Source organism: Balaenoptera musculus, chromosome 11 (genome assembly GCF_009873245.2).
Source record: "Balaenoptera musculus isolate JJ_BM4_2016_0621 chromosome 11, mBalMus1.pri.v3, whole genome shotgun sequence".
NCBI lineage: Eukaryota > Metazoa > Chordata > Mammalia > Artiodactyla > Balaenopteridae > Balaenoptera > Balaenoptera musculus.
This window is the reverse complement of record NC_045795.1, coordinates 101,933,674-101,948,848: the sequence shown is the minus strand read 5'-3', so window position 1 is coordinate 101,948,848 and position 15,175 is coordinate 101,933,674. Positions and strand designations below refer to the sequence as shown.

At 42.4% G+C, this 15,175-nt stretch overlaps 1 protein-coding gene across 1 annotated transcript in view; it reads left to right on the top strand.

Moving 5' to 3' along the window:
- CFAP92 (cilia and flagella associated protein 92 (putative)) overlaps positions 1–15,175 on the top strand; it is an 88,132-nt gene that overhangs the window by 54,994 nt on the left and 17,963 nt on the right. Inside the window, exons 11-12 of the mRNA XM_036870616.1 lie at positions 12,505–12,699; positions 13,274–13,571. Of these exons, the coding sequence (XP_036726511.1) occupies positions 12,505–12,699; positions 13,274–13,571 (493 nt within the window). The remainder of the gene's footprint in view (positions 1–12,504; positions 12,700–13,273; positions 13,572–15,175) is intronic.

The window sequence follows — 15,175 nt, the reverse complement described above, 5'->3', positions numbered from 1 at the left end:
TAGATCCCTCATGCATGCCACAACTAAGAGTTCGCATGTCACAGCTAAGGATCCGGTGAGCTGCAACTAAGGGGCCCGCCTGCCGCAACTAAGGAGCCTACGTGCCGCAACTAAGACCTGGCTCAGCCAAAACAAACAAACAAACAAAAACTCATTATGCTAAGTGACCTGGAGGGCATTGTGCTAAGTGAAATAAGTCAGACAGAGAAAGACAAACACTGTATGTTATCACCTACATGTGGAATCTAAAAAATAAACTAGTGAATACAACAAAAAAGAAACAGACTCACAGAGAGGACAAACTAGTGGTTACCAGTGGGGAGAGGGAAGGTGGGAGGGGCAGGATAGGGGTAGGGGAGGAAGAGGTACAGACTATTGCATATAAGATAAATAAGCTACAAGGATCTATTGTACAGCACAGTACAATATTTTGTAGTAACTATAAATGGAGCATAATCTATAAAAATTTTGAATCACTATGTTGTACACCTAAAAGTAATATTGTAATCAACTATGCCTCAATTAAAAATTATGCTAATAGGGACTTCCCTGGTGGCACAGTGGTTAAGAATCCGCCTGTCAGTGCATGGGACGCAGGTTCAATCCCTGGTCCAGGAAGATCCCACATGCCGCAGAGCAACTTAGCCCGTGCGCCACAACTACTGAAGCCCGTGTGCCTAGAGCCCGTGCTCCGCAACAAGAGAAGCCACCACAGTGAGAAGCCCGCGCACCACAGTGAAGAGTAGGCCCCGCTTGCCGCAACTAGAGAAAGCCCGCGTGCAGCAATGAAGACCCACTGCAGCCAAGAATAAATAAATAAATAAATAAAAATATTATGCTAATAAAAGGAGCCAGACATAAAAGGCTACCTGTTATATGATTCCATTCATAAGAAATGTCTAGAATAGTCAAGTCCATAGAGATAGATCAGTGGTTTCCAAGGTCTGAGAGGAGGGGTTCAGGAGAAGTGGGTAGTGATGAAAATGTTCTAGGATTAGACAGTGTTTGTGGTTGCACAACTTTGGGAGTATACTAAAACCGCTGAATTGTACACTTATTTTGGGGGGCGTATACATTTTATTCAAATTTAAATTTCACCATCAAATACTGAACTTAAGTATATGCTGACCCTGTGTTTAGATTTTTGAAATAAAGGTGGACAGCTTTAAGGGTGCAATGTATTAAACACTGCACAATATATTAAACAATTAGAGAAGATCTAGGGGTGCTATAACTCTATATACCTTTGTACATTGAGTGGCGTTAAGTATAGGGACAAGCCCAGCACCTGGAGGAAAAGCCCATTGAGGACTGAACAGAGGCCCTCGGCTGCTGTCAGAATCTCCCCTTGACTTTCAACAAACCAAGGAGTCTGTCCGTGTACAGAAACCGCCGAATCTGGGGCAAACAGCAACAGGATGAATATTAAGGAATTGGCTCTTGCCAGTTAGGACTGTGGGGCCCGGTCTGAAGTGCGCGGGGCTGGCTAGAGCTGGGACGTGTTGCAGCTCAAGTCTGGGATCTGTAGGTCAGAGCAACAATCGATTCTAGAGACAGAATGGTGAGTGCATTCTGCAAAAACCCCCGGGGTTTGCCGACAAGTTCCTAGGACGCTCTCCTCAAATGGCAGGAATCGTACACTTCAAAAGGGTGAACTTCATGGTGTGTGGGAAAGAACTTGGCCTTGCCCAAGAGAGGTCTGGCTTTTGCCCTTGGCTTCTCGGAGGTGAGCTGTGTCATGCCTGATAGGATTGTCTTTGGTTAGGTTGGGGGCTGACCACACTGGATCTCAGGCTGAGGCCTCACCAGAGAGTCACAGGATGGAGGTTGGTGGGGCCGGAAAGACCAACAGCGTGACTTAGGGCAGGGGCTTTGGGTCGTGCAGTGTCATGGGCACGTTTTTGTGTGGATGCATGTTTTCAGTTCTCCTGGGCAGATAACCAGCCACGAGGTAGCCTCCCCATGCCCGTCACCCGCTGCCGTGCTCTTGGCCATCAGCACATCAAGACACGCCCCCTCCTGACATGGAGACTGAGATTGCTATGTGGGCCATCAATCAATCAATCAATCATTAATGGAGCCCCAATAAAAACTCTGGACACCAAGGCTAGGGGAGCTACTCTGTGTAGTGACTCTTTCATCATCTTAAAGATATCTTTTCCAAAGAAAAGTTTTGAATTTTGATAGAGTCCACTTTATTGATTATTTTTTCTTTTGTACACTGTGCTTTTGGAGACATGTTTAAGAATTCTTCACAAAGCCTTAGGTCTTGAGTATTTTTTCTCTGTTTTCTTCTAAAAGATTCATGGTTTTATGGTTTACTTTTTTTTTTTTAACATAGATGGATATTTTCCCTTTCTACTTGTCTGATTGCCTTTTCTTACAGCTTATTTGACTTGATGAGTATTGTTTTTTGTTTTTTGTTTATTTTTATTTATTTATTTTTGGCTGTGTTGGGTCTTCGTTTCTGTGCGAGGGCTTTCTCCAGTTGCGGCAAGTGGGGGCCACTCTTCATCGCGGTGCGCGGGCCTCTCACCGTCGCGGCCTCTCTTGTTGCGGAGCACAGGCTCTAGACGCGCAGGCTCAGTAGTTGTGGCTCACGGGCCCAGTTGCTCCGCGGCATGTGGGATCTTCCCAGACCAGGGTTCGAACCCGTGTACCCTGCATTGGCAGGCAGACTCTCAACCGCTGCGCTACCAGGGAAGCCCCTATGGTTTACTTTTAAGTTTATGATTCGTTTTGAGTTAATTTTTGTATAAAGTGCAAGGTTTAGATTGAGTTTTTCCCTTTTTTAAAAAAATTGAGGTATTCTTTGCATGTAACAGTATGTTAGCTTTGGGTATACAGCTTCATGATTCGATATTTTTATATGTTGTGAAACAATCACCACAATAAGTCTAGTTAACATCCATCATCATACAAGTTACAGAATTTTTTGCGATGAGAATGTTTATCGCCTACTCCCTTAGTACCTTTCAGGTACGCAGTGCAGTATTACTAACTGTAGTCACACTGCTGTACATAACTAAATGTCTTGTAACCTGTTGACCCCCTTCATCCATTTTGCTCACTCCACACACCCTGCCTCTGGGTGGAGAGCCACCAGTTTGCTCTCTGTATCTGTGAGCTCGGGTTGTTACTATTTTGCTTCTGTTTTTTTAGATTCCACGTGTAAGTGAGATCATGTGGTATTTGTCTTTCTCTAACGTATTTCACTCAGTATGATGCCCTGGGGATGCAACCATGTTGTCCCCACTGTCAAGATTCTCTTTTTTTATGATGGAATAATGTTTCATTGTGTAAATGAACACTTCTTTTTTTTTTTTTTTTTAATAATCCATCAGTGGACACTTAGGTTGTTTCTGTATCTTGGCTATTGTAAATAGTGCTGCATAGAACACGGTGATGCAGATATCTGTTTGAACTAGTTTTTTTGTTTCCTTAGGATGAATACCCAGAAGTGGAACTGCTGGATCATATGGCAGTTCTTATTTTTAACTTTTTGAGGAACCTCCAAAGTGTTTTCCGTAGTAGCTGTACCAATTTATTAATACATCCTTACCAACAGTGCTTGAGGGGTTCCTGTACTCCACATCCTCACCAAAATTATTATTTCTTGTCTTTTTTATGATAGCCATTCTCAACAGGTATGAGGTAATATTTCACTTTTGTTTCAATTTGCATTTCCCTGATGATTAGTGATGTTGAGCATCTTTTCATGTACCTGTTGGCCATCTGTTTGTCATCTTTGGTAAAATGTCTATTCAGATCTTCTGCCCATTTATTTATTTATTTTTCCTTTTCTGTGACTTTATTGACTTTAAAATTATTTTTTTATTGAAGTATAGTTGATTTACAATGTTGTGTTAATTTCTGCTGTGCAGCAAAGTGATTCAGTTATCCATACATATATATATATATATATATATACACACTTTTTTTTTTAAGCACCTTCGTTTCTTTCCTTTTTTTAAAAAGTTTATTTATTTATTTATTTATTTTTGGCTGCGTTGGGTCTTCGTTGCGGGCTTCTCATCGCAGTGGCTTCTCTTGTTGTGGAGCACAGGCTCTAGGCATGCAGGCTTCAGTAGCTGTGGCATGAGGGCTCAGTAGTTGTGGCTCGCGGGCTCTAGAGTGCAGGCTCAGTAGTTGTGGCGCACGGGCTTAGTTGCTCCGCAGCATGTGGGATCTTCCCAGACCAGGGCTCGAACCCGTGTCCCCTGCATTGGCAGGCGGGGTCTTAACCACTGCGGCACCAGGGAAGTCCCCACACATTCTTTTTTTTATATTCTTTTCCATTACGGTTTATCATAGGATACTGAATATAGTTCCCTGTGCTATACAGTAGAACCTTGTTGTTTATCTGTTCTATATATAATAGCTTACATCTGCTAACCCCAACCTCCCACTCATCCCTCTCCCATCTCCCTCCCCCTTGGCAACCACAAGTCTGTTTTCTATGTCCATGAGTCTGTTTCTGTTTCGTAGATAAGTTCATTTGTGGTATATTTTAGATTCCACGTATAAGTGATATCATATGGTGTTTGTCTATTTCTTTTAAAAAAAATTTATTTATTTGGCCACGCCGGGTCTTAGTTGCGGCATGCAGGATCCTCAGTTGTGGCATGTAGGATCTTCAGTTGTGGCATTGGGATCTTTTAGTTGTGGCATGTGGGATCTAGTTCCCTGACCAGGGATCGAGCCTGGGCCCCCTCCATTGGGAGCACACAGTCTTAGCCACTGGACCACCAGGAAAGTCCCTATCTTTCTCTTTCTGACTTATTTCACTTTTTATGATAATCTCTACGTCCATCCATGTTGCTGCAAATGGCATTATTTCGTTTTTTTAATGGCTGAATAGTATCCCATTGTATATATGTACCATATCTATCTTCTTTATCCATTCATCTGTGGATAGACATTTAGGTTGTTTCCATGTATTGGGTATTGTGACTAGTGCTGCTATGAACATAGGGGTGCATGTATCTTTTTGGATTATAGTCTTGTCTGGATATATGCCCAGGAGTGGGATTGCAGGACCATCTGGTAGCTCTATTTTTAGTTTTCTGAGGAACCTTCGTACTATTTTCCATAGTGGCTGTACCAACTTACATTCCTACCAACAGTGCAAGAGGATTCCCTTTTCTCCACACCCTCTCCAGCATTTATTATTTGTAGACTTTTTAATGATGGCCATTCAGACTGGCGTGAGATGGTACCTCATTGCAGTTTTTATTTGCATTTCTCTAATAATTAGTGATGTTGAGCATCTTTTCATGTGCCTATTGGCCATCTGTATGTCTTCTTTGGAGAAATGTTTCTTTAGGTCTTCTGCCCATTTTTTGATTGGGTTGTTTGTTTTGTTGTTGTTGAGTTGTATAAGCTGTTTGTATATTTTGGAAATTAAGCCCTGTCAGTTGCATCGTTTGCAAATATTTTCTCCCATTCTGTAGGTTGTCTTTTCATTTTGTTTATGGTTTCCTTTTCTCTGCAGAAGCGTGTAAGTTTGATTAGGTCCCATTTGTTTATTTTTGTTTTTATTTCTTTTGCCTTGGGAGATTGACCTAAGAAAACATTGGTACGATTTATGTCAGAAAATGTTTTGCTTATGATCTCTTCTAGGAGTTTTATGGTGTCATGACTTATGTTTAAGTTTTTAAGCCACTTTGAGTTTATTTTTGTGTATGGTGAGAGGGTGTGTTCTAACTTCATTGATTTACATGCAGCCGTCCAACTTTCCCAGCACCACTTGCTGAAGAGACTGTCTTTTTCCCGTTGTATATTCTATTTTTTAAAATAATTAATTAATTAATTAATTAATCAATCTTTGGCTGTGTTGGGTCTTCTTTGCTGAGGGCGGGCTTTCTCTAGTTGCTGTGAGTGGGGGCTACTCTAAGTTGCGGTGTGCGGGCTTCTCATTTTGGTAGCTTGTCTTGTTGTAGAGCACGGGCTCTAGGCGTGCAGGCTTCAGTATTTGTGGCTTGCGGGCTCTAGAGCACAGGCTCAGTAGTTGTGGCACACGGGCTTAGTTGCTCCATGGCATGTGGGATCTTCCCGGACCAGGGCTCAAACCCGTGTCCCCTGCATTGGCAGGCGGGTTCTTAACCACTGCACCACCAGGGAAGTCCCTCCTGTTGTATATTCTCACCTCCTTTGTTTAAGATTAATTGACCATAGGTGTGTGGGTTTATTTCTGGGCTGTCTGTTCTGTTCCATTGATCCATATGTCTGTTTTTGTGCCAGTACCATGTTGTTTTGATTACTGTAGCTTTGTAGTATTGTCTGAAGTCTGGGAGAGTTATGCCTCCTGCTTTTTTTTTTTTTTTCCTCCCCTCAGGATTGCTTTGGCAATTCTGGGTCTTCTATGGGTCCATATAAATTTTTGGATTATTCTACTTCTGTGAAAATTGTCATGAGTAATTTGATAGGGATCACATTAAATCTGTAGATTGCTTTGGGTAGTATGGTCATTTTAATAATATTAATTATTCAAATCCAAGAGCATGGGATATCTTTCCATTTCTTTGAATCCTCTTCACTTTCCTTTATTAATGTTTTATAGTTCTCAGCGTATAAGTCTTTCACCTCCTTGGTGAGGTTTATTTCTAAGTATTTTATTTTTTGGGTTGCAATTAAAAAATTTTTTTTTTGCATTCCCTTTCTGATATTTCACTGTTGGTGTAAAGAAATGCCACCAATTTCTGTATGTTAATCTTGTATCCTGCTACCTTGTTGAATTCATTTATCAGTTCTAGTAGTTTTGTGTGGAGTCTTCAGGGTTTTCTATATATAGTATCATATCATCTGCATATAATGACAGTTTTACCTCTTCCCTTCCAATTTGGATAGCTTTTATTTCTTTTTCTTGTCTGATTGCTGTGGCTAGGACTTCCAATACTATGTTGAAGAGAAGTGGTGAGAGTGGGCATCCTTGTCTTGTTCCAGATTTTAGTGGGAAGGCTTTCAACTTTTTACTATTGAGCATTATATTGACTGTGGGTTTGTCATAAATAGCTTTTACTATTTTGAGATATGTTCCCTCTATACCCACTGTGGTAAGAGTTTTTATCATAAATCGATGTTGAATTTTGTCAAATGCTTTTTCTGCATCTGTTGAGATTATCATGTGGTTTTTGTCTTTTGTTTATGTGGTGTTTGTGTCAAGGTATTTTTTGTCTTTTCTTTTGTTGTGGTGGTGTATCAGATTGATTGATTTGTGTATACTGAACCATCCTTGTGAACGTGGGTTGAATCCTGCTTGGTCATGGCGTATGATCTTTTTTATGTGTTGTTAGTTTTGGTTTGCTAATATTTTGTTGAGAATTTTTGCATCTATATTCATCAAAGATATTGGCCTGTAATTTTCTTTTTTTTGGTGGTATCTTTGTCTGGTTTTGGTATCAGGGTGATTGTGGCTTCACAGAATGTCTTTGGGAGTGTTCCCTCCTCTTCAATCTTTTGGAAGAGTTTGAGAAGAATCAGTATAAGTTCTTCTTTGTATGCTTGGTAGAATTTGCCTGTGAGGCCATCTGATCCTGGACTTTTGTTTGTAGGAAGTTTTTTATTACAGATTTGATTTCACTTCTAGTGATTGGTCTGTCGAAATTATCTATTTCTTCTTGATTAAATTTTGGTGGGCTGTATGTTTCTAGACAATTCCATTTCTTCTAGGTTGTCAAATTTGTTGGCATATAATTGTTCATAGTATTCTCTCATGGTTTTTTGTATTTCTGTGGTATCAGTTGAGATTTTTCCTTTTTCATTTCTTATTTTGTTTATTTGGATTCTCTCTCGTCTTGGTGAGCCTGGCTAGAGGTTTGCCAATTTTGTCAATTTTGTTTACCCTTTCAAACAACCAGCTTTTGGTTTTGATTTTTTTTTCTATTTTTTAAAAAAAAATCTCTACTTTATTTCCTCCCTGATCTTTATTATTTCCTTCCTTCTGCTGACTTTAGGTTTTGTTTGTTCTTCTTTGTCTAATTCTTTTAGGTGGTAGGTTAGGTTGTTCATTTGAGATTTTTCTTGTTTTTGATGAAGGCCTGTATTGCTATGAACTTTCCTCTAAGAACTGCTTTTGCTGTGTCCCATAGATTTTGTATGGTTGTGTTTTCATTGTCCAGGAAGGAGGTGGCTGGGGCTCTCGACCACTCCTGGTGCCTGGGCAGGTGTGTCAGTGGCCCACAACCAGTCTTGTCCGGGAGGGAGTTGGTGGAGGCTCACGACTCCTGGGTCTGGGCAGGAGCTGGTGCAGTCCCTCAACCACTCCTAGGGTCTGGGAGGGTTTTAGTGGGGGCTTGCGACCACTCCTGGCATCAGGGTGGGTGGCGGTGGAGGTCTGCAACTGCCCCTGGAGCCTGGGCAGGCAGTGTCTTGCCCTCTGGGAGCACACATACAGGGAAAAAAGGCTATAGTCTAGGTCCCACCTCTCCCCTCCTACACCACCCAAACAATGCTGACTGGCCTCTGAGGCGTCTCAGGCTTCCTCTGCTTATACCCCCAGCCGTGGTGGCACTGGATTCTTCCCCCCGCCCCCCAGTCTGTCTCTACACAGCCAACCCCAGTCCTCTCCCTGGTTCTGATCTCTGGAGCCCAAGTTCCAGCACCCAGCCCCTGCCAGCACTGGGGATGTGCGTGTCAGGCTGGGGAGTGCAGGTCTGCGGTACTGACCATCTGTGCAGTTCTCCCTCTGCTCTGGCTGCCACAAACTGACTGCTGCATTCTTCTCAGAGGCTCTGAAGCTCCCCTTCTGTCCTGGCAGATCTCCCTGCCGGTGAGGGGGCTTCCCAGGGTGCATGAACCTTTCCTCTTTCACAGCCCTCTCCCAGGGGTGCAGGTCCCATCTGGATATCTTTCTCACTTTTTTTTTTTCTTTTTTCCTACCTGGTTACATGGAGATTTTCTTGCCCTTACAGCAGTCTGAAGTTTTCTGCCAGTGTTCAGTAGATATTCTGTGAGAATTGTTCCACATGTAGATGTATTTTTGTTGTAGATGTGGGAGAGAGCGAGCTTTGTGTCATACTACTCTGCCGTCTTGATCAGTCTCGTGTTTTCTGTTAGCAATTAGCATCCTTTCTTTTCAACTGAAAGAAGTTCCTTTAACATTCTTATAAGGCCAGTTTAGTGGTGATGAACCTTGTTAGTTTTTCTTATCTGGAAAACTCTTTTATCTCTCCTTCAATTCTGAATGATAACTTTACCAGGTAGAGTATTCTTTGTTGGAAGACTTTTTCTTTTGGCACTTTGAATATATAGTGCCACTCCCTTCTGGCCTACAAAGTGTCTGCTTAAAAATCTGCTGATAGCCTTATGGGAGTTACCTTGTGTGTAACAAGTTGTTTTTCTCTTGCTGCTTTTAAGCTTCTCTCTTTGTCTTTAACTTTTGACCTTTTAATTATAATGTGTCTTGGTGTGGGTCTCTGGGCTCATCTTATTTGGAATTCTGTTTTGATGTGGCCTGTTTCTCTTTTGCCCTGTGTGAAGGGGTCATTCAGCTAGTTTTTAGTTTTTGTTTCTGTATTTTTTCCCCCCAGAGGAAATTGTTCCATATGTAGCTGTAGATTTGGTGTGTCCTTGGGAGGAGGTGAGTTCAGGATCTTCCTACATCACCATCATGAATTGGAACCTAGGCTGAGTTTTTGTTTTGTTTTGTTTTGCCTGCATATATCCAATTCCTACAGCATCATTTGTTGAAAATATTATCTTCCTTTATGGAATTGCTTTTGCATCTTTATAAAAAGTCAGTTGGTCATAATTGTATGGATTTATTTCTAGGTTCTCAGTTCTGTTCCATTGATCTGTGTGTCTGTCCCTTCACTAGTACTACACAGTCTTGATTACCGTAGCTATATAATCAAAGTCAGGACACTTTATTCTTTTTCAAAATTGTTTTTGTTGTCCTAGATCCTTTGCCTTTTCATATAAATTTTACAATACGCTGTATATATCTACAAAACATCTTTCTAGAATGCTGATAGGAATTATGCTAAACTTATGTATCATTTGGAGAGAACTATTTGAGCCCTCCAATCCATGAATATGGTATGTTTCTCCACCTATTTAGATTTTTAAAAATTTCTTTCATCAGCATATTCAGCATACAAGACCTGTACATATTTGGTAGATTTATATCTAAGTATTTTAATTTTTGAGTGATTTTTAAGTGGTACTGTATTTTTAAATTTCAGTTTCCAGCTGTGCATTGCTTGTATATAGAAATATAATTGATTTTTCTATGTTGATTCTACAGCCTTGCTAAACTCACTTATTGGTTTGAGGAGTTTTGTTTGTTTGATTGTTTGTTTTTGGTAGATTCCTTGGGATTTTCTACACTGACCAAGATGTCATCTGCAAATAGGAATAGTTTAATTCATTCCTTTCCAGTCTGTACATCTTCATTTCCTTAGTATGCTAGCTAAGACTTGAAGTACTATTTTATGTAAGAGTTGTCACATCCTTGCTTTGTTTCTGATCTTTGGTGGAAGGCAGTCTTTCCCCATTACGTGTAGGTTTTTTGTAGATGTCCTTTATCAACTTGAGGAAGTTCCACTCTATTCCTTATTTGCTGAGAGTTTCCTAGTTTGCTGGCTCACACAATTCACAAAAATCAATCCCAGACAGAGTAAAAACTTATTTGAAATAATTATGGACTCACAATAAGTTGCAAAAATCATAGAGAGGTTCCAGGTACCCAACACCCTGTCTCCCCCAGTGGTGATATCTGACATATTGATGGATGCAGTACAGTTAACTAGACCACAGTTGTCTGTTCTTACTCAGATTTCACCAGAAAAATCTTGTTGTTGTTCATTTTATTTTTCAGATTCCACACATAAGTGAGAACATACAGTATTTGTCTTTCTCTGTCTGACTTATTTTACTAAGTTTAATACCTTCCAAGGTCCATCCGTGTTGTTGCAAATGGCAAAATTTCATTCTCTTTAATGGCAGAGCAATATTCCGCTGTATCTATATATCGTGTCTTCTTTATCCATTCATCTGCTGATGGGCACTTAGGTTGCTTACATATCTTGGCTGTTGTAAATTGCGGTGCATATATCTTTTCAAAGTATTGTTTTCATTTTCTTTCGATACATACCCTGGAGTGGAATTGTTGGATCATATGGTAGTTCTATTTTTAATTTGTTGAGGAACCTCCATACTGTTTTCCATAGTGGCTGCACCAGTTTACATTCCCACCAACAGTGTAGGAGGGTTCCCTTTTCTTCACATCCTCACCAACACTTTATTTCTTGTCTTTTTGATTATAGCCATTCTGTGAGGTGATACCTCATTGTGGTTTTGATTTACATTTCCCTAATAATTAGTAATATTGAACATCTTTTCATGTACCTGTTTGCCATCTGTATGTCTTCTTCGGAAAATGCCTATTCAGGTCCTCTGCCCATTTATTAATTGGGTTGTTTGTTTTTTTAACACTGAGTTGTATGAGTTCTTTATATATTTTAGATATTAACCCCATATCAGACATATCATTTGCCAATGTTCTCTCATTCAGTAGGCTGCCTTTAGATTTTGTTGATGGTCTCCTTTGCTGTGCAAAAGCTTTTACGTTTGATTAGGTCCCATTTGTTTATTTTTGCTTTTGTTTCCCTTGCCTGAGGAGACAGATGCAAAAAATTATTGCTAAGACCAATGTCAAAGAACGTATTGCCTATGTTTTCTTCTTATATTTAGGTCTGTAATCCCTTTTGAGTTTATTTTATATATGGTATGAGAAAATGTTCTAATTTCATTCTTTGACACATAGCTGTCTAGTTTTCCCAGCACCACTTATGGAAGAGTGTCTTTTCCCCATTGTATATTCTCACCTTTCTTGTAGAAGAAAAATCTATTTTAAATAAAGCTGAATTGTAAAACTTGTAGATAATACTATAGGAGGACATATTCATGACCTCAGAATAAAGAAAGACTTCTTGAATAAGACAGAAGTAGAAAAAATAAAGGAAAAAAATGACAGGTTTGGCTATATTAAAATTAGTAACTTCTGTTCACCCAAAGACCATAAAAATTGCTAAAAGAAAAGCCACAAACTGAGAAAAAAGTATATGCAATGTATGGAGCTAGTATTCTGAGAATACAGAAACGCCTGTGAACAAATAAGAAAACAGTAAAAACATCCCAGTGGAAGAATGGGCAGAAGACTTGAACAGGGACCCCCCCAAAAGGGGAACCGCCCCCACCCCAACACACAGACTCAGGGTGGGATGTGCAGGCTCTGTGCAGATTCACCGGGTTCAAGAAGGTGGAGGAACCTGAGCCCAACACAGTGGGTGGCACAGCGGTGGTGGGGGGAGGAGGATGCAGAGTCGGTGGGAGGGGCGGGTCGGTAGGGGAGGGGGAGGAGACAGAGATGGGGCGGGGGCGGCGGGACACAAGCAAGCCCAGGCCAGTGCCAGCGTTTTCACTGCCAGCGTCCCTGGGAAAGTGCCGAGCTCCGTGGCGGGCAGAGCGGCAGCGGCGTGGGGCCCCTCTTCTCTCTTGCAGGGTCCCACGGGCGGAGCCCGGCTCCTACAAGGCGCTCTACAACTCGCAGCTGCGCTTCCGCCGCCGCCTCTACGCCGACCTGGAGACTGTCCCGTACCACGTGCGCCTGTCCCAGCCGCTGGCGCAGCTGGTGAAGCACGCGGCGCTCTACGTGCGCAACACGGTGCCGCCGCAGGTCTTTCAGGCGCTGAGCAGGTGTGGCCCGGCCCGTGCCCCGCCGTCCCACATGCTCTGCCAGGGGGCCTTCGGAAGCGTGCTGCAGACAGAAGGCAGCCTAACCCAAACCCCAGCTGTGCCTGCTGAATGTGTTTTTAAAAAGGGGGCGTCCGCTCACCCTGGTGGGGGTGGGGGTGACCACTCAGTCCTCAAGCTGTGCTGACATGAGGCTCTGTGCCTCGTACCCTCTGCCTGGGCGGGAAGGAGCTCTGGGGCCCACACCCCCGACGGCCAGCCTGTTGAGGCCACTCCCTGGTGGGGCGTGGGCTGGTGTGAGGTAGGGAATAAGGCCATCGGAACTGAAAAATAATCAGAGCAGAAAGTGGGAAGCCTTTAACTGCGGGGGGGCTGAGAGGGGAGAGGGAAGGGGATATCTCCCCCCACCTCAACCCCGTGGGCTCAGCACATGGCATCTAAGCTTCTCGTGCACGAGCTGGGTAACCCGGGACCAGCTCATCAACCTCTCTGTGTTTTCGTTTCCTCTCATAAAATGGGGACCGTCTGACCTGTCGTGCCAGGCAGGCAGGCTGAGTGGGGCTCTTCTGTGTTCCAGGATCTACTGCATCTGCTATTACAGCTCCAGGCTCAGGGAGGTGATCACCGGGGACCTGCTGCCCTCCTCCTCCATGATCAAGGAGCTGAGCCAGGAGTTTGGGTTGCCCATTTCCCAGGAAGATCTTACAGAGGGAAAACTGCTGGCTATGTCCCCTCCTCTTGCCCCCAATCTGGAGGACTTCCAGAGCCGGAATTCCACCCTCACTTCTGAGATCCAGGCCCACCAGGAGAAGTACCTGCAGTGGCGGAACACCATGATCCTGAAGAACAGAGACCAGAAGTACAGCCTGATCCAGGTAGGCGCTCCCACCCCCAGGCATCCCAGGCCTCCTGCGGCCTGTGTCTGTTTTCCTGGGCAGGGATCCCAGGCGGGATGGGCAGGAAGTGCTGCTTGCAGGGCACAACTGCGCCAGGAGCTTTGCCTCCCAACCCTGGAGTATCTTGTCCTTCCTGAAAGGTAAAGAGGAACTCTCTTATGTGTAATTCCTTTCCCTTGGCCCTGGAGTTCATCTTAGAGAAAGAACTGTGTGTGTGTGTGTTAACATTTTGCTTAAGCTGCTGAGGGCATGGATGTTATATGATGTCCAAGCAACACAGGAGACAAACTAACCTGTGTGAGAAAATGTGAGTAGAGAGGAAGAGAACAGGAGACTGAGAAGCTGGTGAGGTGATGGAAGGTCAGGTGTATGTGGCCTGAATGGCCAAAGGCCTCCCTCAGTCCATACCAACCAAAAAGGCTTAAAAACGCCAACATTTGAGGTGTGCCTTGAACTCGTAGTCTGTATGAGTGAAGCCCACCCATGGGCTGTGTGGGTGAAGCCACTGCCTGGCCCTCCCACCCCAATCTCTAGTAAAAATTGTCTTAGTAGTTTCTAAGTTTTATATATGTGCCTTCTTTATGAAAATCAACAAGGAGGTGGTTGTGTTTTTCCGTCGGTGTTCATCAATCAATCTACTTTTTCTGTTTTCCTAATTCATTAACTTCAAATTTTACTTTTTAAAATTTATTTTATTTATTTATTTATTTATTTTTGGCTGTGTTGGGTCTTCGTTGCTGCGCGCAGGCTTTCTCTAGTTGCGGTGAGTGGGGGCTACTCTTCGTTGAGGTGCGCAGGCTTCTCATTGCGGTGGCTTCTTGTCGTGGAGCACGGGCTCTAGGTGTGCAGGCTTCGGTAGTTGTGGCATGTGAGCTCAGTAGTTGTGGCTCGCGGGCTTAGTTGCTCCATGGCATGTGGGATCTTCCCAGACCAGGGCTCAAACCCGTGTCCCCTGCATTGGCAGGCAGATTCTCAACCACTGCGCCACCAGGGAAACCCATCAACTTTTATTTTTTATGATATTTTAAAACACATTTTTCTCTTTTCCCCCTAGCTTGTTGAGTTGACTATTTCATTTAATTGTTTTCTAATAAGAAAGGCTATTAATTTTCCTCTGTATATATCCTTGGCTATATTCTGTACAGTGTTACATATGTGCTGTGTATTCTGGTGTTATTTGCCTTAGATTTCTTATAAATTACAGAACGAGACCTAGGTACATACCTATAAAAAAGTGAAACAGTATGGAGAGTATTAACTGTCTTTCCTTACCCCTTTATCCCACCTCAGTGCACTTACATATGTACACATATGTGCACCTATGTACATGAATATATTACATTCATATATGGATTAGTACTGTTTTGTTAATGCCATTTAACAAGGTGTCTTGAAGATTTTACAATAATACAGCTGTACAGAATTTTATAATATGTTAGTACAATTTATTTAACATGCCCTTCTCTCCTATATTTTGTTGAAATCCTTGGAAATATTGTTCCAGATTTTTAAGAAATTATGTTTGAAATGTCTTAGGAATTGCTACTTTAAAATGGCTTTATTCATATTAAGATCAATAATTG